The sequence below is a fragment of the Dasypus novemcinctus genome, unplaced genomic scaffold, assembly GCF_030445035.2.
Source record: "Dasypus novemcinctus isolate mDasNov1 unplaced genomic scaffold, mDasNov1.1.hap2 scaffold_436, whole genome shotgun sequence".
In the NCBI taxonomy this organism is placed as follows: Eukaryota; Metazoa; Chordata; class Mammalia; order Cingulata; family Dasypodidae; genus Dasypus; species Dasypus novemcinctus.
Window position 1 is genome coordinate 30,982 of NW_026688400.1, and position 22,683 is coordinate 53,664.

General features: G+C 52.6%; 3 protein-coding genes across 5 annotated transcripts; all 3 read left to right on the forward strand.

Moving 5' to 3' along the window:
- The first annotated feature begins 289 nt into the window (after window positions 1–289).
- On the forward strand, window positions 290–2,352 carry LOC101442377 (glutathione S-transferase theta-1-like). The gene is made up of 5 exons (XM_012528241.4): window positions 290–463; window positions 554–641; window positions 1,410–1,560; window positions 1,836–2,012; window positions 2,094–2,352. The coding sequence occupies exons 1-5, from the start codon at window positions 352–354 to the stop codon at window positions 2,292–2,294; spliced, it is 729 nt and encodes a 242-aa protein (XP_012383695.2). The 5' UTR covers window positions 290–351; the 3' UTR covers window positions 2,295–2,352.
- Window positions 2,353–2,492: 140 nt separating this feature from the next.
- On the forward strand, window positions 2,493–12,243 carry LOC101443718 (glutathione S-transferase theta-4). 2 transcript variants are annotated; one of them, XM_023591124.3, is made up of 5 exons: window positions 2,493–3,282; window positions 4,398–4,485; window positions 7,887–8,037; window positions 10,334–10,510; window positions 11,928–12,243. In XM_023591124.3, the coding sequence occupies exons 1-5, from the start codon at window positions 3,138–3,140 to the stop codon at window positions 12,123–12,125; spliced, it is 759 nt and encodes a 252-aa protein (XP_023446892.1). In that variant the 5' UTR covers window positions 2,493–3,137; the 3' UTR covers window positions 12,126–12,243. The 2 variants fall into 2 exon arrangements, with proteins under 2 accessions (XP_023446892.1, XP_004466467.1); XM_004466410.5 differs by having other exon boundaries at window positions 2,493–3,147.
- Window positions 12,244–13,789: 1,546 nt separating this feature from the next.
- Window positions 13,790–22,436, forward strand: LOC101441352 (glutathione S-transferase theta-1). Of its 2 annotated transcripts, XM_012528238.3 has the most exons (6): window positions 13,790–14,012; window positions 15,882–15,969; window positions 16,543–16,596; window positions 17,506–17,656; window positions 21,735–21,911; window positions 22,057–22,436. In XM_012528238.3, exons 1-6 carry the CDS (start codon window positions 13,901–13,903, stop codon window positions 22,249–22,251), a joined length of 777 nt encoding a protein of 258 aa, XP_012383692.2. In that variant the 5' UTR covers window positions 13,790–13,900; the 3' UTR covers window positions 22,252–22,436. The 2 variants fall into 2 exon arrangements, with proteins under 2 accessions (XP_012383692.2, XP_004466461.2); XM_004466404.4 differs by lacking the exon at window positions 16,543–16,596 and having other exon boundaries at window positions 13,792–14,012.
- Window positions 22,437–22,683: the final 247 nt, after the last annotated feature.

The following is a 22,683-nucleotide window of genomic DNA, read 5'->3' on the forward strand; positions in this document are numbered from 1 at the left end:
CCCCCACTTGAAGGATTGTGAAAGCAGCTGCTCACACCGCGGGGGAGGGAGCTCAGGGGCCAGCCAGGTTGGGAGCGCGTGCAGCCCGGGCCGGGGCGGGGGCAGGGAGTAAGTCCTTGGGGCTCGGACACCAGGTGACCAGCCTCACCGGGTCGCTGCCGTCCTTGCCTCCCCCGGGGGACCAGGAGGGGCGGCGCCTTTGCGGGGCGCCCAACCAGTCGAGGAGTTGGGCGAAGGAGGCGGGGGTCGGGGAGGGGTGGGGGGGAGCGCGAGGTTGGGCAACCCTCCCCGGCAGGCGGGGCGGAAGGCGGGGGAGGGCAGGGCCGAGCATCCGGGCCGAGGGCTGCCGCCATGGGGCTGGAGCTGTTCTTGGACTTGTACTCGCCCGGCTGCCGCGCCATCTACATTTTCGCCAAGAAGAACAACATCCCCTTCGAGCTGCGGCCGGTGGTGCTGGCGCGGGGTGAGCCAGGGGCCCCGGCTGGTCCTGGGAGGCGGTGCGCCTCAGACCCTGGGGTTGAGCCTCCCTTCCTCTCCACCCCCCACCCCTCAGGTGAGCACCTGCAGCCTGAGTTCCGGAAGGTGAACCCCCTGGGGAAGGTACCTGCCCTCAGGGATGGTGACTTCCTGCTGGCCGAGAGGTACTGGGGCTCCCCTTTGGCCTTGCAGGCTCAGAACCGTTTGGGGTGGGGCGAGCAGTGGAAAGAGGAAGGGAGAAAGGCTGGAAGGAGCTTTCCAAACTGCCTGCGGCTCCTTCTCCCCTGCCAGGCTGGGAGCTGGAGCTGGGGGGGCCCTGAGTGGGGGCTGGAGCCTGAGTGGCTGCGGCTGCCAGGGTGGGGAAGGGGCTTGAGGTTAGCCCCTCCCCCAATGTCCCATTCCCTGCTCTTTCAACTTCTTGGAGCTAGGCAGACCCCCGAGTTACACCCAGGTCACAGAACTTCTTGGTTTCTCCTCTAAAATAGGAGAGGGCTTGCTAGAGGGTGGACAAAGGGCACCAAGTGCCCAGAGTCCGGGCTAGGGGGGTGTGACTCAAGAAAGGGGGCTTTGCACAGTACCTCCCCCAGGCCCTGGGGAGAGAAGTACAAAGGAGATGGGAGACCCCTGGCGCAGCCTGGAGGCAGAGGACAGGCTTGGGTAGGAGCTGGGAGGGGAGGTTAAAATGGGGGGTCCAGAGAGGAGTGGAGATGAGCAATGGATGATGTTAAAGCCCTGAGCCCGTGGAGCAGTTTGGAGCTGAGGGGGACACAGATGCCTCTGGTAAGGGGTGTGGGGCAGGGCTCCCCTGGGGATGGACTTGGAGAGAAGCTGAGTCAAATCAACTGGGAGTGAGCAATGGAGCTCCCCCCAGCCCTGGTGGGATGGGAGGAGGGAAAAGCTCTGAACCCTCCCCCCTCCACTTTCGCCCACAGTGTGGCCATTCTTTTGTACTTGAGCCGCAAGTACCAGATGCCAGATCACTGGTACCCCCGGGACCTGCAGGTCTGTGCCCGTGTGGATGAGTACCTGGCCTGGCAGCATGTTGCCATCCAACTGGCTGCCACCAACGTCTACCTGTGCAAGGTGAGGCAACCCCCCTGGGCCCTATCAGGCAGGCTCAGCAGGGAAAGCATCAAAGGGGGAAGGCACCAGTGATATATATGTTGCATGCCTTCCTCTGCCCTGGGCAGACATCACTAATCCATTGCAGCACTCTCTCCCCTGAGCCTGAAAGAGGCCTCAGAATCCTTCTGCACACAGAGCCCTGGGGGGCATCACTCGGTGATGACGGCTGCGGAGGAGTGGAGTGGAGGTTTGGAGAGACCTGGGATAAGCTGTCCCCTCTCCTCCTGGCCCAGTCTCTCCTGCCCCACTTCTCAGGGCAGCCTGTGGATGCTGCCCTGCTGGAGCGGCTGCTGGGGAAGTTGACCCCTGGGATACAGCACCTGGAGCAGGAGGTCCTGGCTGTCAGGCCTTTCCTGGCAGCCGAGCAGATCTCACTGGCAGACTTGATGGCATTCACGGAGCTGATGCAGGTGAGGCTCTCCCACCTGTCTGAAGGGCGGGGGGACTGGGGGAGGGGGCACGGTCCACTCCCAGCTGTCCTGTCTCCCCAGCCCACTGCTGTCGGCTGTGACGTTTTCCGAGACCGACCCTACCTTACAGCCTGGAGGGCCCGCGTGGAGGCCGCCCTGGGCCCCGAGCTTGTCCAGGAGGCCCACGAGCTTGTGCTCCAGCCACGGGATCGCCGCGAGACCCATCAGGACCCCCAGCTGGTGCAGAAGCTGGTGCAGCGGCTGCGAGAGCGGCTCTGCTGAGGGCCCAGCCCGCTTGCCCAACACTCTGTGGCCTGTAATAAAAATACTGGGGCCCCTTGCCTTGTGTCCAGCCTCACTCTGCCCCTGGACAATGGGGTTCTGCAGTCTCTGAACTGAGGCCTAGAAGGGCTGGGAGCCTCCAGCTTACAGAGCAAGGACCCCTGGTCAGGTCTCTGGCTCTTTCTTTGGCCACCAGGTATGACATTCTGGGACACAGCCTAGGGAACCCTGTAGGGCCTGATCCAGTCTGGGGACCTTGTGGGCACCTCTGCATGGTGCCACTGGCTGGCTGCTCCCTCCTCCCCTGTGCCATCATCCTTAGTGCTTCTGGCAACTCTCAGGACCCCAGCCTCTCTTTCTTCTGATCCTTTTCAAAGCTACAGTTTGGGCTACAGTGACCTGTGGATACCCTGCTCCTACTTCTGAAACCCTCCTGGGTTAGTTCTCCCCACCCACCTTCCATTTGGACCCTGCAAAGTCTCTTTAGCCATAGTCCACAGTGTGGGCCTCGCATGTGTGAGTCTTTCCCAAACAGAGTGTCTGTGAGGCGGTGCCCCGGGTGCAGACACACACGTGCCATGTGGTGGGGGAGGGCAAGGTCACAGCCCCGCCCCGGCCTTGACTCTCAGCCCTCCCCTGCCAAGGGCCCCTCCCAGCCTACTCCTAGGCCCCTCAGAATCCTTGCTGTAATGAGAACTCCAGGCTTCCAGACCTCATGACAACACCAAATGAAACAAACAGTTCCAGAACATGGGAGTCCTGGAAACCTGTCACAGAGAACGAGTCACTGGCTGAAGGGGCCAGGTCCAGGGCTTCAAAGCTGAATTTCGTTATCCAGAGGCCATGACATCCGGTGAGTCCAGCTCACGGGTCAGCCTGGGCCTCGAGCTCTACCTGGACCTACTTTCAGCCCCCTGCCGTGCTGTCTACATCTTTGCCAGGAAAAACAGCATTCCTTTTGACTTCCAGTTTGTGGATCTGCTGAAAGGTCAGCCCTGACTGTGGCTCAGTAAGCCTGGTCCTAGGTAGAGACAGGCCACACTGGTAGGGTGTGAGCGGTGGGGATAGAGACCCAGGAAACCCACATTCTCCCTGAATGTGCACAGGGGAGGAAAAGGATCCCAAGACATTTGTAGGTTGTATGCAGAGCCTAGCTTCGCCCAGCCCTGCTCATTCTGGCTCTGCTGGGACGAACAGGCTCTTAGAGAGTAGACTGGAAGGAAGAACTGCTGAGTCCCAGGCTCCCCCCCCCCAGTGTCCTCAGCTTCTCTTGGGGTATCCCGCATCCTGTTATCTGCAATACCTGCCAAGTAGCTTGGCAAAGATCACAGAAGTGTGTGGTTTTTCCACATATGAGATTCCAGACACTGCTTCAGTGCACAAGGAAGGCTTACACCGATGCTTTGTAAGTCTTAGCAAACCTGGAGGCCTTAAAAGCTCAGCTCAAAGAGGCAGCTCCATCTAGAACACGGAGAAGGAAAAGTGGGTGTTCCAGAAACGAATGAGGCATGAATGGTCCCCATGTAAATGATTCCAAGCAGAGGAAGCTAGCCAAGGAGGACTTAAAACTCCTGCCCTCAAATTGGGTTCTCTGTTTAGATCACCAGCATTGTGCTGGGAAATTCCCTTCTGGAATCTGGGGTGTCCTGCCTGTGCCCCCCGTGACACCTGTACCAACAGCTGCAGCCTCCATGCTCCCTTAGCGAGGTAGATAGAGTAGAATGCAGGGTAATAGGAGTGGAGGTGGGACCCTGGTCCTACAGCTGCAGTGGTTCATAGGCTGTGGCTGCAGGGCTAGAGCCTCTTTGAGCCAAATGGTTGTCCTGGTACTGGAGTATAGGCCAGGGCACCATGGAGGCCAAAAACAGGTAAAAGAAAAAAGAACAAAACAGGTGAAAGCAGACTGGGGAGCAGGAGTTGTAGTTACTACTCTGCCACTGACTTGAGCTCTGACCTGGAGCAAGCCAAGGCATCCCTCTGTTTCAAGGAACCTCAGTTTCACTTTTGTGAGAAAATGGAGAGCATGGCATTTCTGCCACTTGGAGGTCTGGTTCTCTCTTCTGTGGGCTCCCAGCAGCCTCAGACCTTCCCTGCCCCTCTCAGGTCACCACCACAGCAAGGAGTATATCGAGATTAATCCCCTGAAGAAGCTGCCCAGCCTCAAAGATGGAAAATTTATCTTATCTGAAAGGTAATAAATTTTCCCCAGGGCCTTTCCCTTCCCATTTGTCTCTTCATCTCCTGGGAGACTCAGTTGGAGCCCAACTGTTAGCACTTATTCATTTAATTTTTACTATGGAAAACCTCACACATAGACTACAGTAGAATGAATACTGACGAATGAATAGTAGAACAGACCATTGTGTATCCACCCCATCACACAGTCCAAGTGCTATCGACTGGGGTCTATTTTGCATGACCTGTACCTCACTCAGTTGCCCTGCTTCCTAAACACCCCATCCTTTGGTTAATAAATGTAAGGACTCAAAAAATAAAAAAGCATCCTCACGATATCATTACGACACCTAAGACAATTAACAATTCCTTGATTTAATCAAATATCCAGGTCATACTGAAAAGTCTCTGATGGGGAGCAGGTATAGCTCAGTGGCTGAGCACCTGCTTTCCCATGTACAAGGTCCTGCGTTCAATCCCCAGTGTCTCCTAAAAAACAGCAACACTCTGATGACCTCATCAAAATTCTCTTTGTACTTTGTTCAAATCAGATCCAAAAAAGATCAAAATATTGCAGCTGGCAAATATGTCTCTTAAATATCTTTTAATCTATAACCCCTCTCTATCTCCTCACCTTTTTTCCTTTGCATTTTTGTTGTTGCTGAAGAAATCCAATCCTTTGTCCTAGGGAGTGTCCCAAGTCTGGGTTTTGCAGATTGCATCCTTAGGGGACAGGGGAGGTGATTCTCTACTCTTCCCCTTCCTGCAACTTGGTAGTGGGATTTAGAAGCTTGGTGGTATTCAGGGTTGATTAATTGGCAAGAGGGTGATGTCATAATTTTAAAAGTATGTCTCTCAAGCAGAGGTGGCACAGGACCCTCACCTCAAAATGCTGGGGCTCCTCACCTCTGCCCTTGGCCTTCCATTGATGCCACCTTCTCACCCTGGTGGTTCCTTCCTTCCCTCCTCTGGTTCTGGGCCTTTAGAACCACCTACTCTGCACTCCTGGTGACTTTCTCTCTCCATTCATCCAGGTCTTCTGCAATGACTTGCCCCTACCCCTCTCTGCCTCCCAGGCTTCTGTGGCACAGTGTCTATTCGAGTACCGAAGGGGATCAGGGCAGGACAGAAACCTAGCTCAATTTGTTTGAGCAGTAGAGGGACATACTGGCTGGTATGACAAGCCAGGGGAACTGGAGGGGGCTGTTGCAGAGCTGATACCCTTGCTTCCTCCTGACGTGCTCGCTTGCTCTCTCTATCTCACACACACAGACTCTCCACTCTGCCCTCATCTCACTGCTCAGCTTCTCTGCAGGTGTGTCAGCCTCCTTCTCTCAGGGCTGTGTGTTTAATAACCAGGGCCAACAGCAGCTCTGAAGGCCCATCTTTGTAGCGCCTGACTCACGGGAAAGAAAATCCCAGGACAGGATCCTGATGGGTCCTGTCAGAGTCACCTGTTTGGGGTGGACCAATCACAGGCTGGCAGTGGGACCCCATGACTGCCCCCAGAATCACGTGATAAAAGATGGCGGAGCAGGTCTCTGAGGCAAGTGCGAGGAGGGTGCTGGGCAGGCAGGGAGTGAGACACCCATTCCAGGGTCATGCAGGGACCATGAGGTGGGGGTGTCCTCCAGAAAGGGCAGTCCTGGGTCCACTTGGACAGATATGCTGGGTGAATGGGCCCCGTTGGGCCAGTGCCTCCCCGGCTCCCCACTGGGAGCCCGGAGGGCGCATGTCAGGGAATAAGCGGGGATGGGAGCCGCGTAGGGTCTGCCCGGGAGTCATGTTCGGGGGGCGTGGGCAGTGTCTCCAGGGACCACCAGAGGACCCAGGTCTGTGACTGCCTCTCAAGCCTCCCTGCAGGGGCTACAAACAGCCTCCCAGCCCCCTTCCACCCGAGGGCCTCTCTCATCCCTGTCCCCTTTTTTTGCTCTGCACCTTCCCACTTGCCCCCAGTCCCCACCGCTCCCTACAGCACTTCTTCAAGGTCAGGGTTATGTCAGGAGATGTTGCAGGGCGGCAGGGCTTAGCCGGGAGCTCAAGCCCCCACCCTGCCATGTCTATGTGTGCTTTCGGCAAGTTCCTTGCACCTCTGAGCCTCCATATCAGCAAATGCAGGGAACAGTCTGGTACGCGACTCACAGGGCCATGCTGAGAGCAGATGAGATGATTCAGGCTTAGCACAAACCCCACCTGGCTGCATGTCACCATTTCCCTTCTTGACTCGCCCCAGCACACCCACCTTCTTGAAGAGCTGCTTTTCCTGAGCCCCCAAGGGCCTGCCACCTGCCTCCCCGCCTGCTCCCTCTCCATTTCCTTGCGCTCCCCCCTTCTTGCCTGTGGGCAGGGAGAACCCCACCTTTGCTATCAGACTTCCCTCCAGGATTCTCTTGGGCCCCCAGATTCCTCACCTCTCAGATCCACAGACACCTCAACTGCCTCTGTCCACCCTGAGTGCCTCCTCTTCCCCTTCTGGACCCCTCCCTGCCGTGCCCCCAGCTGCCCCCAGCAAGGCCCAGAACATCACTGCCATCCCTGCAGCCTCTGCCCTCCCCAGGCATCAGCTTGGTGTCCTCAGTGTTGATTTAGCACCCTCCCGTCCACCCTGTACCCACCCCAGAGAGGTCTTTCTAAACTTCAAGGTGGAGTGCTCTCTCCTGCCTCCATGGTCCAAAGCTTTGAGAATGAGGTCTCCTCTCCAGCTCTGTCTCCCCTCTTTCCCCCCACCAGGATTCTTCCAGGCACACCGAATTACCTGTCTCCAAATTTCTCCATCTTGCCTTCCTATTTTGGACCTGGGCTATTTTCTTCATACCATCCACTAACTCCTACTCACCCTTCACATCCCCAGTAGATGGTCATCTCTAGATGCCTTCCTTGCCCCTGCTGCCGGCACTGGAGGAGGCCTTTCCTGGACTCATCCTTCCCCCATTGGCAGCTGGGACTGGTGGATATAGGGGCTTTGGGGAAAACATCCTTGATTTGCTCTTTTTTTTTCTTTTTAAGATTATTTATTTATTATTTATTTTTTTCTCTCCCCTTCCCTCCCAGTTGTCTGCTCTTTGTGGCAATTTGCTGTGTGCTCTTCTGTGATCACTTCCATCCTTATAAGTGACACTGGGAATCTGTGTTTCTTTTTATTGCATCATCTTGTTGTGTCAGCTCTCTCTGTGTGCACTGCCATTCTTGGGCAGGCTGCACTTTCTTTCCAGCTGGAAAGCTCTCCTTCCGGGGCGCACTCCTTGTGCGTGGGGCTTCCCTGCATGGCCCGGCACTCCTTGCGCGCATCAGCACTCGCAGGGGCCAGCTCCACACGGGTCAAGGAGGCCTGGGGTTTGAACCGCGGACTTCCCATGTGGTAGGCAGACGCCCTATCCATTGGGCCAAGTCTGCTTCCTGATTTGCTCTTTACCACAGCGTGGCCATCCTCTCCTACCTGTGCCGCAAGTATAGTGCCCCCTCGCACTGGTACCCGCCAGACCTGCACACGCGCGCCCGCGTGGACGAGTTCATGGCCTGGCAGCACACGGCCATTCAGCTGCCCATGAGCAAGATGCTCTGGATCAAGGTGAGTGGGGCCACGCCTTCAACCAAGGACTGTCTTGGGGGGTGGTGTGTGGTTTTTGTTCTTGTTGTTGACGTCTGGATATTTGAATATTTTGATGTGCCCACCCTGGAGATCAGATTCTTCACCTTCCACAGGATTGGCTGGTTTCCTTTGTCTTTTTTCATTGTTGAAGGCTGTAGTGATAATTATCACAGTGCTGAGATTCTCCCTAGGGCTTTGCCCAGTTTATATGGAGCCCATAGATCAGATCACGTTGAATATTGTGTTAGTTTGCCACTGGGCTGCCAATGCAAAGTCCAGACATGTGCTTTGTTGGCTTTTATAATAAGAAATTTATTAGGGTAAAAACTTCTTTTTGGGATTCATAAAAGAACTTCAAACTGTCACCAACATTTAGTGTCCTCTCAAGTCTTCCTGAGTGCATGTCTTGCCCTTGACATGAGGGGTAACATTCAATTCCCCAGTATGCATAACTGTTCCCCAAAAAAGAGATTCTCTCCCCAACTTCTCCTGCTCCTGGCCCCTGTCTGTGTATTGTCTGTCTCAGTCATAACCTTCTGCCCCAGGTGGTTGCAGTTTGCTAACAGTTTCGTGCCACTTCTTGGTACTGTCTTTCTGCCCTGAGTGAGCAGGTCAGGCAAAACAGATCTGAGTGCCTTCGGCCAGTCTTTCAGGGAGCCACCAGATGGGTTGGAGCAGACCTCCAAACACACTAAATTTGTGTGTTAGTTGTGTTCCTGTTCCCTCTGTAACCAGATACCAGGGACCCACACTGGCAATGTGAATGCCATCCCATAGACCTGCAGAAGCCAGAGGAGGGGTGGGGTCCAAGGAAAGTAATGTCTCCATGAGAGTTTTCCTAGCATTTTTAGGTGGCATTTTGTTGTATTTTTTGGTTTCAGCATGTACTTGGTTGCTGTTTACCCTTGACTCTTTTCCAGAGTTCTGCAATAGTCACTCTTTTTTTTTTTATCTTTTAAGATTTTATTTTATTTATTTCTCTCCCCTTCCCCCCCTCCCCCAGGTGTCTGTTCTCTGTGTCCATTTGTTGTGAGTTCTTGTTTTATTTTGTCTGCTTCTTTTGTTGTCAGGGGCATGGGAATCTGTGTTTCTTTTCGTTGCGTCATCCTGCTGGGTCAACTCTCCATGTGTGCAGCGCCGTTCCTGGGCAGGCTGTACTTTCTTTCCCGCTGGACGGCTCTCCTTACAGGGCACACTCCTTGCGCTTGGGGCTCCCCTACGCCGGGGCACCCCTGCGTGGCACGGCACTCCTTGTGTGTGCACTGCACATGGGCGGGCTCCACACCGGTCAAGGAGGCCCGGGGTTTGAAACGCGTACCTTCCATTTGGTAGACGGACACCCTAACCATTGGGCCAAGTCCGATTCCCTGGAAGAGTCATTCTTGATGGTTTCTGCTTTTTTTTTTTTTTTTTTTTAATGTGTCTGTGGAGAGACAAGAGTCTAGACGTGCCTATTCCACCATTTTGCTGACATCACTCTTTCTTTTTTTTGTCTTTATTTTTTTAATATTACATTCAAAAAATATGAGGTCCACATATACCCCTAACCCTCTTTACCCCACTCTTTCCCCCATAACAACAATCTTCTCCATCATCATGAGACATTCATGGCATTTGGTGAATACATCTCTGAGCACCACTGTACCTCATGGTCAATGGTCCACATCATAACCCACACTCTCCCACAGTCCACCCAGTGCGCCATGGGAGTACATTCAATGTCCAGTAACTGTCCCTGCAGCACCACCCAGTACAACTCCAAGTCCTAAAAACACCCCCACATCTCATCTCTTCCTCCTACTCCCTACCCCCTGCGGCAACCGTGGCCCCTTTCTCCACACCAATGCCACATTTTCTGCAATTCCTAATCACAATAGTTCATGAATAGAATATCAGTTAAGTCCACTCCAATCCATACTCTATTCCTCCATCCTGTGGACCTTGGAATGATTGTGTCCACTCCACATCTATATCAAGGGGGCTTAGATTCCATATGGATGCTGGGACATCACTCATTCTTGTTGCTACCACTTAAGCCATGCCTGTGACAGACATCACTAGTCAATCTCAGGATTCTTCCCTTTTGACCCTCAAAATCCTTCTGAACACATGGCTTCAGGCAACTTTGACCAATCAGAATTGCTAAAAGAGGTGAAACTTCATTACATCCTTGATACTGTCCAACACCCATCTGGCATTCAAAGATACCAAGGCTTGTTTTGGGGATGAGGCTTAGGTGTACCCTCCTCTCCCTGCTCTCCCCTGCCCTGGCCAGTTGCTGATTCCAATGATTACGGGTGAGGAGGTACCAGCTGAGAAGACGGAGCAGATAGTGGAAGAAGTGAAGTACAACCTTCAGCTCTTTGAGATGAAGTTTCTGCAGGACAGGATGTTCATCACTGGAAATGACATTTCCCTGGCTGACTTGGTGGCCTTGGTGGAGATGATGCAGGTGTGGGGTGGGGTAGGGTGGTGGGGACAGGGGCCCAAGCAGAGGTGGGGCTCTTCTGTGACCAACTGGGCCAGAATCCAGGGATGGGCTGATGAAAAAGGTGGGCAGAACCACCTTGGAGGCTTTTGGCAGCCAGCTCAGAGTGCCTGGACTTGATCTGGGGACAATGGGAAGCACAGAAGGTTTTGTACCAGGGAGATTCACAATTGTCTGTGCTTGATGAAGATTCCTTGGTCTGGGGATGAACTGATGGGTGAGCCTAAGAAAGGGAGAAGGGCACCCACATGTCTGGACCAATGTGCCAGGATTCCAAGGGCGCCTCCTTCTGGGGGCCCTCAGATCTCAAATACCCCGTCCCCCCATTGGACACTCCCAGACGTGTTCAGAGGACTCCAAGATATCATTCTGGCCTTGTCTCTTTTCCAGAGCTCTGGATAGACAGCTGAGCAGGGCAGCTGTCCTGGCTTTGGGCCTCAGGAGAGTCTGCTGTGCACTTGGGGGTATATCCAAGTGTAGCTCATTATCTGGCCTCTATATGCAGGGGACGGTAACCAGTTTTGACTGAGCTGGTGTGCAGGATGGACGGTTTAGACCCTGGCCAGTGTTGTGAGAGGTCAGCATACTATCTGGCTGGTGGCTGCAAGGTGGCCACTGTGGTTCATGCTCAGTAGGCTGTACAGACAGCACCAGAAAAAAAACATTCCAACCTGTCTTCGAGCAGTGCAGCCCTGACATTTCACCTCCATCCACTCTTGCCTCACAAACATCTTGGGGTGTGTGTATGTTTTTTTTTAGGAGCTGCCAGGGATAGAACCCAGGAGTTCATGCTTGGGAAGCAGGTGCTCAGCCACCGAGCTACCACTGCTCCCCAATGAAAGTTGGTTTTTTGTTTTGTTTTGTTTTGTTTTTAGGAGGTCCAAGGGAGTGAACCCAGGACCTCGTATATGGGAAGCAGTTGCTTAACCACTTGAGCTACTTCCACTCTCCTAGAGGTGCATGTTTCTTAATGAGCCAGCCATGGTCGTCCATGACTGGTCACAGGGGACGGTTCAATGTAAGGGATAAAAGACCTGGATGCCCCCTCTCTTACCTGGGATAAGGAGTTTTCCCTGGAAGAAGGCAGGACTCATGGGGTGAGGAGGGGGGGTCCTGAGCAGGGAGGAGTAGAGAACACGTAGGCCAGAAAGCACCTCAAGAGAGGTTCAGGGGTCTTAAGACAAGACCAGTGATTGAGAATACTGGGGGATTCCAGATCCTCTAGCCCCACCCCATGTCTATTACATTGCCTATGACCCCTTGCCCAGGCCTTGGGGGTCAGCAGACTTAACTCTTTGCAGAGATGGACAGGGAGGCCCCCTGAGGCTGAAAGCTGGGCTGGTCCCAGGCTGACTCTCCCTTTCTCCCTGTCTACCCACAGCCCCTGGGGGGGAACCATAACGTCTTCCTCAACAGCCCCAAGCTGGCCGAGTGGCGCATGAGGGTGGAGCTGGCCATCGGCTCCGGCCTCTTCTGGGAGGCCCATGACCGGCTGGTGAAGTTGGCAGAGTGGGACTGTTCAACGCTGAGCCCATTGGTCAAGGAGAGGATCTGCGAAGCATTACAGAAGTACAAGTGACCCCAGAGTCTGCCCATCCTGGAGGGCGCTGGTGGGCTGAGCATTTCCAAGCCTCCCTCCTTAGGGGAGGTGTCAAAACAACCCCTTCTCGTTGACTAATAAAGAATTGCCATCATGACTGCTGAGCCGGAGACGGCGTGAGCATAAGGTATACTGTATGGGCACGGGAATGCGCAGTCAGGGTCCTCCCAGCTTCCAAAAATATTTAAAATTTAAAGGTTAAGGGCAGCGGATGTGGCTCAAGCAGTTGGGCTCCCGTCTACTATATGAGAGGTTTGGTTCTCGATTCCCAGGGCCTTGTGGTGAAGGTAAGCTGGCCTGTGCGACAAGCTGGCCCACGCAGCGAGCTGGCCCAAGTGGAGTGTTGGTTGCACAGGAGTGTTGGCCTGCGCAGGAGTGCCAGCTGACACAGAGAGTTGACAGCAAGATGATGCAACAAGAGACACAGGAGTGAAAATAAGAAGATGCAGCAGAACTGGGAGCTGAGGTGGTGCAAGAGAGTAATTGCCTCTCTCCCATTCTGGAAGGTCCCAGGATCAGTTCCTGGAGCTGCTAATGGGAATACGAGCAGACACAGAGAGCAGACAATAGGGGGTGGGGAATAAATTTTAAAAATTAATTTAAAAAATGCTACAAAAAACACCCCCAAAACATCACCAACCCTTTCCTTTCTTTACAGAAATATTCCTTATTTGTAGAAAACTTTAAGCTCCAGCAGACACATTTTCAGTTGGATTTGTCTGAGAAAATGGTTTGTGGCCGGCCAGCAGCTGACCCTGGCAGGCTGTGGGTGGTAAGGGGCAGGCCTGGTGAGTCCAGGGTCATGGGACTGCAAGGGCCCTGGCACTCTCAAAGATGAGGACACTGAGGCCCAGAGAAGGGAAGACACAAACCCTGGGAGTGTAACTGGAATCAAGTGTTACAACACCACACGGAATATCAACTCTGCAGCTTTGCTGGACACTAGAGTCAGACCTCCTGGGTTCATAAGCCCCCGTGCCTCAGTTTCCCCATTGGCAAAATGGGGACGATAATGGTGCTTAATAGTAGCTATTAATTCTAATGATTATAATTGTTATCTACAGTCTGCACCATCAAATTGCTTGGCTGGAGCCCTCCAGTGGCTTATCTGTGTTATAGCACGTCCTGGAGAGCAGGGACTTGGAGCTGTACGGCCCCTGCTAGGTGGCCCACCACCCGTGAGCCTCACTTTTCTCATTTACCAGATGGGGTGAACAGAACTTTCTTCAGAAGGAAAATATAAGAATAAGATCAGATTTTTCAGGTCAACTGGTTGGCTCAAAGAGCCGGAAGTCTGCCTCTCCACCTCCTCCAACCCCCCCCCCACCCGGCCTGCCACCTTGCCCCACTCCTGCTCGCTGTCCCTTCTCGTCCCTGGAGCTGGGTCAGGGCCGGGCGGGGGCAGGACCTCAGCGGCCGCTCGCGTCCCCAGCGAACTCCCGCGGGCAGCGGCGCCCCAGGAGCCTCTGCACCTCCCGCCCAGCCCCGCGTCCTGCCCCGGCGCCCCCTGGAGTCTGGAGGGCTCCGCGCGGGGCTGAAGCGGGGGGCGGGTCGGCGCCTCCCCGCCGCCACTCCCGCCCCTCGGTCACCGCCCCGCAGGCGGCGTCGGCGATTGGACCCAAGTGCCCGGCAGCCTGGAGCCGCCCCAGGGGGCGCGGCGGGAGGGGTGGGAGGGGGAAGAGGAGGAAGGCGGTGCCGGCCGAGGGTCCCGCGTCCCCGCGCGCTCGTCTGCTCCGTCCCCGCCGCCCCCCGCCATGGGCCTGGAGCTCTACCTGGACCTGCTGTCCCAGCCCTGCCGCGCCGTCTACATCTTCGCCAAGAGGAACGGCATCCCCTTCGAGCTGCGCCCGGTTGACCTGCGCAAAGGTGGGCCTGGCTTCTACTTTGGACAACTGAAAAGTTTGGGGAGGGATCGGGAGGCCAGACATCCCTTACGGGGAGTCCTTCCTGCACCCCCTTCCTGATTTGGAGACCTAGTGGAGAAAGTCCAGCCACCAGGAACACCACCCCCCCGCTGCCCCCAAACTGCAGGCTCCCGTGCAATTAGATGAAGGGAGCTCAACTGAGGTAGATGAAAGGAGGGAAGGCAGGAAAAGCAGGAGAGACCTGGCAAAGAGAAGGGGGTGAGGCCTGGGGGGTAGGGGCTATCTCCCCAAAAGAGATGGGGGTGGGAGGAGAAGGGCCAAGTCGGAAGTTGAGAGTCTGGGATAGTTCCGGCTCTCCTCTGTACCCGCCAACTGCTGTGATTCTGCAATCACAGGAACCCAGAGACTTGGTTTCCCAGTCCTGCCCTGTCTGAAGGTGGAGAACCCCTGCCTTCAGGCCTGTGGTCCCCATCTGCCCCAGGCAGGGGTCCAGCCTGCCTGGGGGTCCCCCTTTCCCTTTCTCCTTCTGCCCCTCCTGCTTGGCCTTTTCCTCTTCTTCTGTCTCTGCCCCATGAAGGCATAGGGAGCTGGCGGCACCAACTCTGGCATGCTGCAGAGTAGGAAGGAGACAGGGTGGCTTGGTGAGCCCTGCACCCTGAGCGGTGAGGTTAGTTTGTGTGGCTGGCCCCAAGGCCTGCAAGGTCCCAGCTGGCAAGGCAAGACTCAGTGTCAGGTGGGGGAGAGGGGGAGGGAAGCAGAGAGCTCCTACCTGCCCCCCTCCGCCCCAGCCCCATTGCTGGGTGGGCAAGTAGGGCAACCCTACTTGTCTAAGCCTTCTACCAACCAGCACTCCCCCATTATGTCTGCCCTCCCCTGCTTCCGCCTCTTTCCCCTGGCCTGGCCATCTACCTGAAACATCATCTCCTCCCAGCCTCCTCTGTGGCCTGCCCACTTGTCCAGCACAGGGGTTACCTCTGCAGAGTGTGAGCAGGGAAGATGGCACAAGGACAAGGGGAAGTCTAGGCCAGGCTCTTCAAATGTAGGGGTGCAGAGGGAGGCGTGTCTCACCCAGAAAGGATGGGAGGGTGTTTCCAGGCAAAGGAACAGAGTGAAGGGAGGGTAGCAGGTGTGCTTGAAACTGGAAGGTTGAGGATCCTATATGGCTTTGAGGAATTTCTGCCTGATTCTCAGGTAATGGGGAGCTACTGAGGGCTGTTGAGCAGGGCAGCAGTGAGGCTTGAGTGCCCTTCAGAAGCTTTTCTTTGGCTGCCTCTGCAGGAACAGAAACCTCACAAGCAGAGGCCAAGGTCACAGCAAATGCTATGCTGTACCTTTCAGGGGTGAGGTGGATAGGGTGAGAAATAGAACCATCCCAGCTTCAGCAGGGCCTAAAAGTGGGGCTAGAGCTGTGTCCCCAGTGCCAGGGTTGGGTGGGCAAGGGGACACAGAGGGGCCAGTAGAAGCTGGCTGCAAGTAAATAGATACCTAGAAAAGGCCACTTCTCTGTGATTCATGGCCTAGCCTTAGAGTCTGGGGGGGGCGGGGGTGATTGGAGAGGGTCTGAGCTCCACTCATGTGACCAGTCATTCTGCCTCTTGGGATACCCCAAATGAGAGTTCCTGAAGCTGATGGGTGGGACCTGGCTGGAGTGCCTCCCCCTGCACATGGAACTCTGGCGGGGAGGGATGGGCTGTGGGGGGGTCTATCTTCCACCAGTTGGCAGAGCAGCCTTCACTCCTCCCGCAGTGGCCCCCACCCAGCCTTTGCCATCAGGGAGCAGCCCAGGGGGACTGGACATTGCAGGGAGTGGGTACAGGCCAGGAAGGGCTCAGCTTTCTCCTCCCCCTCACCAGACTGGGCTTTCTTGCAGGCGAACACCTTAGCCAGGGCTTTGTCCAGGTGAACCCTCTGAAGATGGTGCCAGTCTTGAAGGATGGGGACTTCGTCTTGACTGAGAGGTAACAAGGGTTCTGGGGCTGCTACCAGGCCCCACTGGAACCATCCTGTCCTAATCCATTATTTTATAGTCCTCAGAGAGTTAGGGCTGGAGCCCGGAAACCTGCCTGCCACTGTTTCAGTTCACGGCCATGGTTGGCAAAGCAAGCATCGGACTTGACTGTTGTAGCCTCTTTCGGTTGTTGATGAAAGTAGTCCTGGGATGGGAGCACAGGGCAGTATAGAGAAGGATGGCAGCTTCAACCCCCATGGAGGACAGTCCTCTGACTGAGCTTGTTGTCCAGTGACTCCATCTCTGGGATTCATTTCCCTGCATGGGGCCTCTTCCATGGGAGAACCATCAGACGTGTGGATTTGTTACATCGCTGTAGGTCCCAAGAAGTTGAAACTTCTTCAAGGAAGGTCAAGCTCTTTCCTGATTCTGCCCCATCTGCTACCTAAGTCACTCCTATGATAACAAAGAAAACCTGGAGTTTGTGCTTTGGAGATCACCTCCTACAAATTCTTGAGACGGATGTACCCCAGATGGCTCCATTTTTTTTTTTTTTTTTTTTTTCTTTCCTGGTGCCTCTTAGTGTCCAGAGTCCTTACGTTTATCCAGTGCTCAGCGCCATGGGTCCTGGCCAAAGGTACCAGCCTGCTATCTCTGCCTTCTCTGTTTCTCCCCTCACCCTTGGAAGGTCTGTGGCTTGCAGGGACCTGCAGCCCTCATCAGGAGAGGCTTGAAGAGTTTAGCTGGGAATAAAAGTTGCTCCAGGGCATCTAGCAATGACAATGAGTCATTAAGCTTGGGCATGGGAGGTGCAGGGGCAGTTCAGATGGTTTCTACCCTTTAGGCTGGGGTGCCTAGCCATTGGGGTACCCCATTTTCTCAAAAGCATTCCTATGGCCCCAAGTCACACATCCTTGGCACCCCTCCAGGTCCATCCCCATCCCAGCTCCATGGCTACCCATATCTCCAGGGGCAGGAGGGGAGCTTCAGGGGTCTTGTTTTTTTTTCTGCTGTGCCATGATCCTGTAACAACCCCATACATACAAACACACACATACATAGTATATTGTGCAGAATGCTTTAGGGACCTGAACTTTCCCAGGTGGTTTAGATGGGAGCTAAACTTCATAAAGAACCAAGCGATAACAAGAAAACCTTTAATGAAAACTCAGGGTATTTGCGGCTTGTCTGAATGGCATAAAATGGGAGTGGAAAGAACTAGACTCCCTTAAGGCTGAGCTTTGATGCCATCTCCTTTTGCATGCTCCCTCTGGTCCTCTGATCAGAAACCAGCTCTGAACCCTTGGCAGGACACTCAGCCATGGGATTTTGCCTGGTGGGAGGATGAGCTTGGGGATTAGCCTCAGAAAGATTCTTAGCCCTGCTCTGGGCCCCCAAGGCAAGTCCTTTCATCTTTCTATGCCTGGTTTCTTTGTCTGGAAAATAAGGGTAATACCTTGGCAGATTGTCAGGAAGATTATAGAAGGTACTCTGTGTAAAGCACATTGCCCTTCCCACTCCCATCATGTCTCCCTCCCCCTATCAGCGTGGCCATCCTGCTCTACCTGACCCGCAAGTACAAGGTCCCGGACCACTGGTACCCTCAGGACCTACAGGCCCGAGCCCGTGTGGATGAGTACCTGGCCTGGCAGCACACAACCCTGAGGAGAAATTGCCTCCGGTCCCTGTGGCATAAGGTGAGTCCCAGGGGGGTGGGTGGGAGTGAGGGTGAGAGCAGAGGGCATCTCCTGAAAGGGGCTCAGGCACCCTGGCATTCTTTCCAGTTTGGGTAATTTCGATTGACCTGACTGAGTCCACAAATTCTTCTGCTCTGCCCAGGTTGCCGTTTAAGCCCCTCTACTGAATTCTTTATTTCAGATATATGTTTTTCAGTTCTAGACTTTTCAATTGGCTCTTTTTGAAGAGTTTCCTGTTGGAGTTGTGGACCCGAAGGGTATTGGGAATGAAAGATAAAGAGAGATTGGGATCAGGGGATCTGAGAGCACTGAAGCCTCAAGCTCATCAGACAAGTTTATTAATATCAGGGGCTTCTTTATATACCCCAAGCAGTCATGAGAACCAGCAACTATTCTAGCTAACTATTCCCATTACCTCACTCTTGAAAACACAGTGCTCAGTGGATAAGATAGTAACTAAAGTTCAAGATGTTCTATTATGTTATTGAAACATACTCATAAATCCTGTTGCCCAGTTTACTTGTACTATCTGCTGGAATGTTATGTTATATTTCCCCAAGAGATTAGCCACCTGCACATATATCTCTAGGGACAGCATGACCCAGTGGTCAGAAAGTAACTTGCTACTATGGAAATAGCATGCCTTTGTTTCCCACAGTTTCCATTTCTCTGCTGAATTCTCCATCCATTCGCTCATGCTGTCCATCATTTCTTTTTCCAAATTCTTTCCCATATTTGTGATAGTTATTTAAAGGTCATTACCAGCTAATTTCAACACGTGGGTCCTCTGTGGGTCTATTTCTGTTGATTGTTCTTTCCCCCTCTTGATTATTGGCCACATTTTCCCACCTCTTTGCGTGTCTCATAATTTATTTATTATGTGCTGGACATTGAGAATAAAAGAAGACTAGAGATTGAAGTAGATAATAAATACCCTCCTACCTGAAAGGGGTTGTACTATATATGCTTTGAAAGGCAGCCCAGGCGAGAAGCTAATTTCTTCTGGCTAATCAGAAGTTGGACTGGGTTCCAGCTTTAGTTAGTTTCAATTCATCTCTGGTTTCAGATATCTTGAGGGCAGGATGATCAGGTTGCTTACTCCAGCAGGGCTTTGGAATCTAAGCACCAACTATGACCCACACTATAAGATCTCTCTGCTTTTCAACCCTGCTTCCAGTTCTCCACTTTACCCCGTCCCTTCTGCTGCTTAGTTAGAAAAGCCCTGCCTGCCTGAGCCCCAGGGATGAAAGTGACTTATCTTGGTAGGGCTCATGCCTCTTTAGAATTTAGTTCATTTAGGCCAGTGCTGTCTAATAGAAATATAAAGTGAATTCATGTGTAATTTAAAACTCTCTAGCAGCCACATTAAAAAAAATAAAAAGGTGAAATCAATATATTTTGCTTCACCTGACATATTCAAAATATTATCCATTTCAACTAGTAATAAGTATAAAATTGTTAATTAAGTCCTTCATCTGATTTTTTTTGTTCTAAGTCTTTAAAAGCCAGTATGTATTTTATATTTACAGCACACTCTCAATTAGGAGCAGCCACATTTCAAGAGCTCAGTAGCCACTTGTGCTAAGTTTTTCTTTCTTTCTTCCTTTAAAAAACAGAATTCCAAGGTTCTTTTGATGGATTTAAAGAAAAATAAGATTATTTCCTTTCCAGTATGCAATGGTCTTTTGTAACTGTCTATATCATAATCAAAAGTGGAACTCCTTATTTTTAAAATCCAGAAAAGTTTATAGATAATCCTGGGTCATGGGTTATATTGTTCTAGGTCACATAATTTTTTATAAAAATAAAACATTAGAGAACAAAAGTCAAAAGACCTTTTTTGTTTTCTTCTCTTTCCAGAGAAGAAACCATACTCTGGGATCTAGTATGCATCCTTCCAATTCATGATTTTATATATTATTCCATTGGTATGAAGTTGCAAGCAAACTAAAGATCTGCTTTGCGTGTTTATATCATTCTGCCACTTAACATTTTTCACTTGGCCTTATGTGCTTTAGATTTTTCCATTTTGCTATGGGAGATCGAATTCATTCATTTTTTTACTTGCTCATGGTATCTCATTATATGAATAAATCAAAACTTATTTACTCCCCTAGTATGATTTTTTTAAAGATTTATTTATTTCTCCCCCCTCATTATTTTGCGCTTGCTGTCTGCTCTCTGTCTTTTTTTTTTTAAGATTTGTTTTATTTATTTATTCCCCCCCTATCTCATGTTTGTGGTTGCTGTCTGCTCCCTGTGTCCATTTGCTGTGTCCTGTATGTGTCCACTCATCTTCTCTTTAGGAGGCATGGGGAACTGAACCTGGAACCTCTCATGTGGGAGAGAGGTGCTCAATTGCTTGAGCTACCTCAGCTCCCTGCTTTGCTGTGTCTCTCATTGTCTTTCCTCTTTGTTTCTTGTTGTGTCAGCTCACTGTGCCTGCCCGTTGAGCCAGCTTACCTTCTCCAGGAGGCACCAGAAACCGAACCCAGGACCTTTCATGTGGTAGGCGGAGGCCCAATCTCTTGAGCCACACATCTGCTTCCTGTTTGTCTTCTCTTTAGGAAGCACTGGAACTGAACCCAGGACATCCTATGTGGGAAGGAGGCACCTAATCACTTGAGCCACCTCTGCTCCCTGCTTGTTGTGTCCCTCTTTGTGTTTCCTTGTTGTGTCCCCTCATTGCATTGCCATCTTGTTGCATCATCACCTTGTTGTGTCAGCTCACTGCGCCAGCCCATCACGTGAGCTCGCTGTCTTGTTCATCTTCTTTAGGAGGCACTGGGAACCGAACCTGGAATGTCCCATGTGGTAGGCAGGAGCCCAAGGGCTTGAGCCACATTCATTTCCAAGTATGATCTTTTATATTTAAGAGAAAACAAAAACACATTTTAGACCCCTCCAAATTTTAGAACTGCCAAATGGGAACAGGAGGACAATGAAGATATTCTACTGTGGGGGAGGCTGGTGGTCTCAAATTCACCCATTCTTCAATTTGAGAATTTGTGAATTTGAGGGGGAGGTGGGCAGGCCAGGTGGGGACCAGCAGGCTCCTGTAGGGGCGGCTTCTCCCCAACATCAGCCTTCGGTGCCCAAGAGAAATGAAGGCCCCATGTAGCCCAAGAGTGAACCCTAATGTAAACTGTGGATGGCACGTAATAGTATAATGATAATATCGTTTCATCAGTTGAAACAAAGGTACCACACTAATGCAAGTGTTAATAACTGGGGAAACCATGCACATGGGGGAATATATGGGAAATGTACTAATACGTGATTTTTTTCTGTGAACTGACAACTTTAAGAAAACCAAAGAAAAAGCCCACCCTCCTAACCACTAATCTGGTGGTACTCTACTGTGCTGTACTGTAATGAGGTACTGATTTTATATTCAAGGTGGAAAACAACTCAAAAATGCCTTTAAGAAGATGGCTTCTATTTTTTGTGATTTATGTACCTTAAAGAAAAGACAATTTAATTAAAATAGTATGCACACAAGAAAAGAAGATGGTCTCTGGGAAGCAGATGTGGCTCAAGTGATTGGGCTCCAGCCTACCACACGGGAGGTCTCTGGTTCGGTTCCCAGTGCCTCCTACGAGCTGACGCAAAAAGACGATGCAACAAGAGACATGAGGAAAAACATAACAAGAGACACAACAAGGCAGGGAGCAGAGGTGGCTCAAGCAATTAAGAGCCTCCAACATCGGAGGTCCTGGGTTCGGTTCCTGGTGCCTCCTAAGGAAACAAAGAAGACAAACAGACACAGCGAGTGCAAACAATGACGGGGTGGGGAGAAATAAATAAATTAAATAAACCTTTTTAAAAGAAGGAGATGGTTTCTAAGCCAGGCACCACCACCACCCCCGAATAGTGCTAAACCCATTGTTCATGTCCCCTGATTCATTCCGTCTGAGCCTCCCAAGGCTCAGCCAATCAAAGATCACAGAGCAGAAACATTTCTGGGGCTGGGGAATCCCTTGGGAATTTCCCCGCCGGTCTAGCCCAGGCTGTAGAAGAAAGGCGCATGGACCTTTCTTGCCCCCAGCACTCCCATCTTTGCCTGCCCACCCACCAGGTGATGCTGCCGGTGTTCCTGGGTGAGCCGGTGTCCCCCGAGACGCTGGCGGCCACACTGGCCGATTTGGAGGCCACCCTGCAGCTGCTTGAGGACAAGTTCCTGCAAGACCAGGCCTTCATTGCTGGATCCCACGTCTCTCTGGCTGACCTGGTGGCCCTCACGGAGCTGATGCATGTGAGTGCTGTGGACAGGGTGGGCCCCCGCTGTCCCGGCCTGACTGTGGGAAACCCGTCCTGGAGCTGTGCATCCCCAAGGCCTGGAGATGCTCCCCCTCCTTGGCCTCGCTCATCCACCTTATCCTGTCCCCTTCTCCCCACAGCCCGTGGGCGCCGGCTGCCCAGTCTTCGAAGGCCGACCCAAGCTGGCCACGTGGCGACAACACGTGGAGGCGGCAGTAGGGGAGGGCCTCTTCCGGGAGGCCCATGAGATCATCTTGAAGGCCAAGGACTCTCCACCTGCGCTTCCCGCTGTAAAGCAGAAGCTGATGCCCAGGGTCCTAGCCATGATACGGTGAGAGCCTGGAAGCTTCGTCCCTGCACTGCTCCATAGAGAGGAATGACTTACCCTCGCCCCCCAGGCCAGCGCCCTGCTCCCACCTCCCTCCTCCACAGCTGCCTAAAAATCACCAGGATGACAGCCTGTGCAGGTCAAGGGCACAACCAGATCTTGTTCCCTATAGGCAATAAATCTGGGCCTCTGCTTTTGGCTCTGATGTGTGATTTATTTGACCTTCCTTCTGTCCTGGCCCTGGTCTTGATCTCTAGTCAAAAGATATCCACCTGCCCCCATCCTTCCTAGGCCCTGTGGGCCAGCTTCCCCCTGACGGCTGCTAAGAGTGAAGTGAATTTCATCAAATGCAATGAACGAACCACACTAATCAAAGAAGTTGTTGATGTGGGAGGAGTAGGGGTGGTGGTGGGTGGGGTATATGGGAACCTTGTATATA

Bases quoted from the DNA above. Each gene is read 5' to 3' on its own strand.
- LOC101442377 (XM_012528241.4), top strand. From the start codon at position 352: ATGGGGCTGGAGCTGTTCTTGGACTTGTACTCGCCCGGCTGCCGCGCC. The intron at 464-553 runs GTGAGCCAGGGG...CCCACCCCTCAG, and splicing joins GCCGGTGGTGCTGGCGCGGG to GTGAGCACCTGCAGCCTGAG. The intron at 2,013-2,093 runs GTGAGGCTCTCC...CTGTCTCCCCAG, and splicing joins CATTCACGGAGCTGATGCAG to CCCACTGCTGTCGGCTGTGA.
- LOC101443718 (XM_023591124.3), top strand. From the start codon at position 3,138: ATGACATCCGGTGAGTCCAGCTCACGGGTCAGCCTGGGCCTCGAGCTC. The intron at 4,486-7,886 runs GTAATAAATTTT...TCTTTACCACAG, and splicing joins AAATTTATCTTATCTGAAAG to CGTGGCCATCCTCTCCTACC. The intron at 8,038-10,333 runs GTGAGTGGGGCC...TGCCCTGGCCAG, and splicing joins GCAAGATGCTCTGGATCAAG to TTGCTGATTCCAATGATTAC.
- LOC101441352 (XM_012528238.3), top strand. From the start codon at position 13,901: ATGGGCCTGGAGCTCTACCTGGACCTGCTGTCCCAGCCCTGCCGCGCC. The intron at 15,970-16,542 runs GTAACAAGGGTT...GGTGCCTCTTAG, and splicing joins GACTTCGTCTTGACTGAGAG to TGTCCAGAGTCCTTACGTTT. The intron at 21,912-22,056 runs GTGAGTGCTGTG...TTCTCCCCACAG, and splicing joins CCCTCACGGAGCTGATGCAT to CCCGTGGGCGCCGGCTGCCC.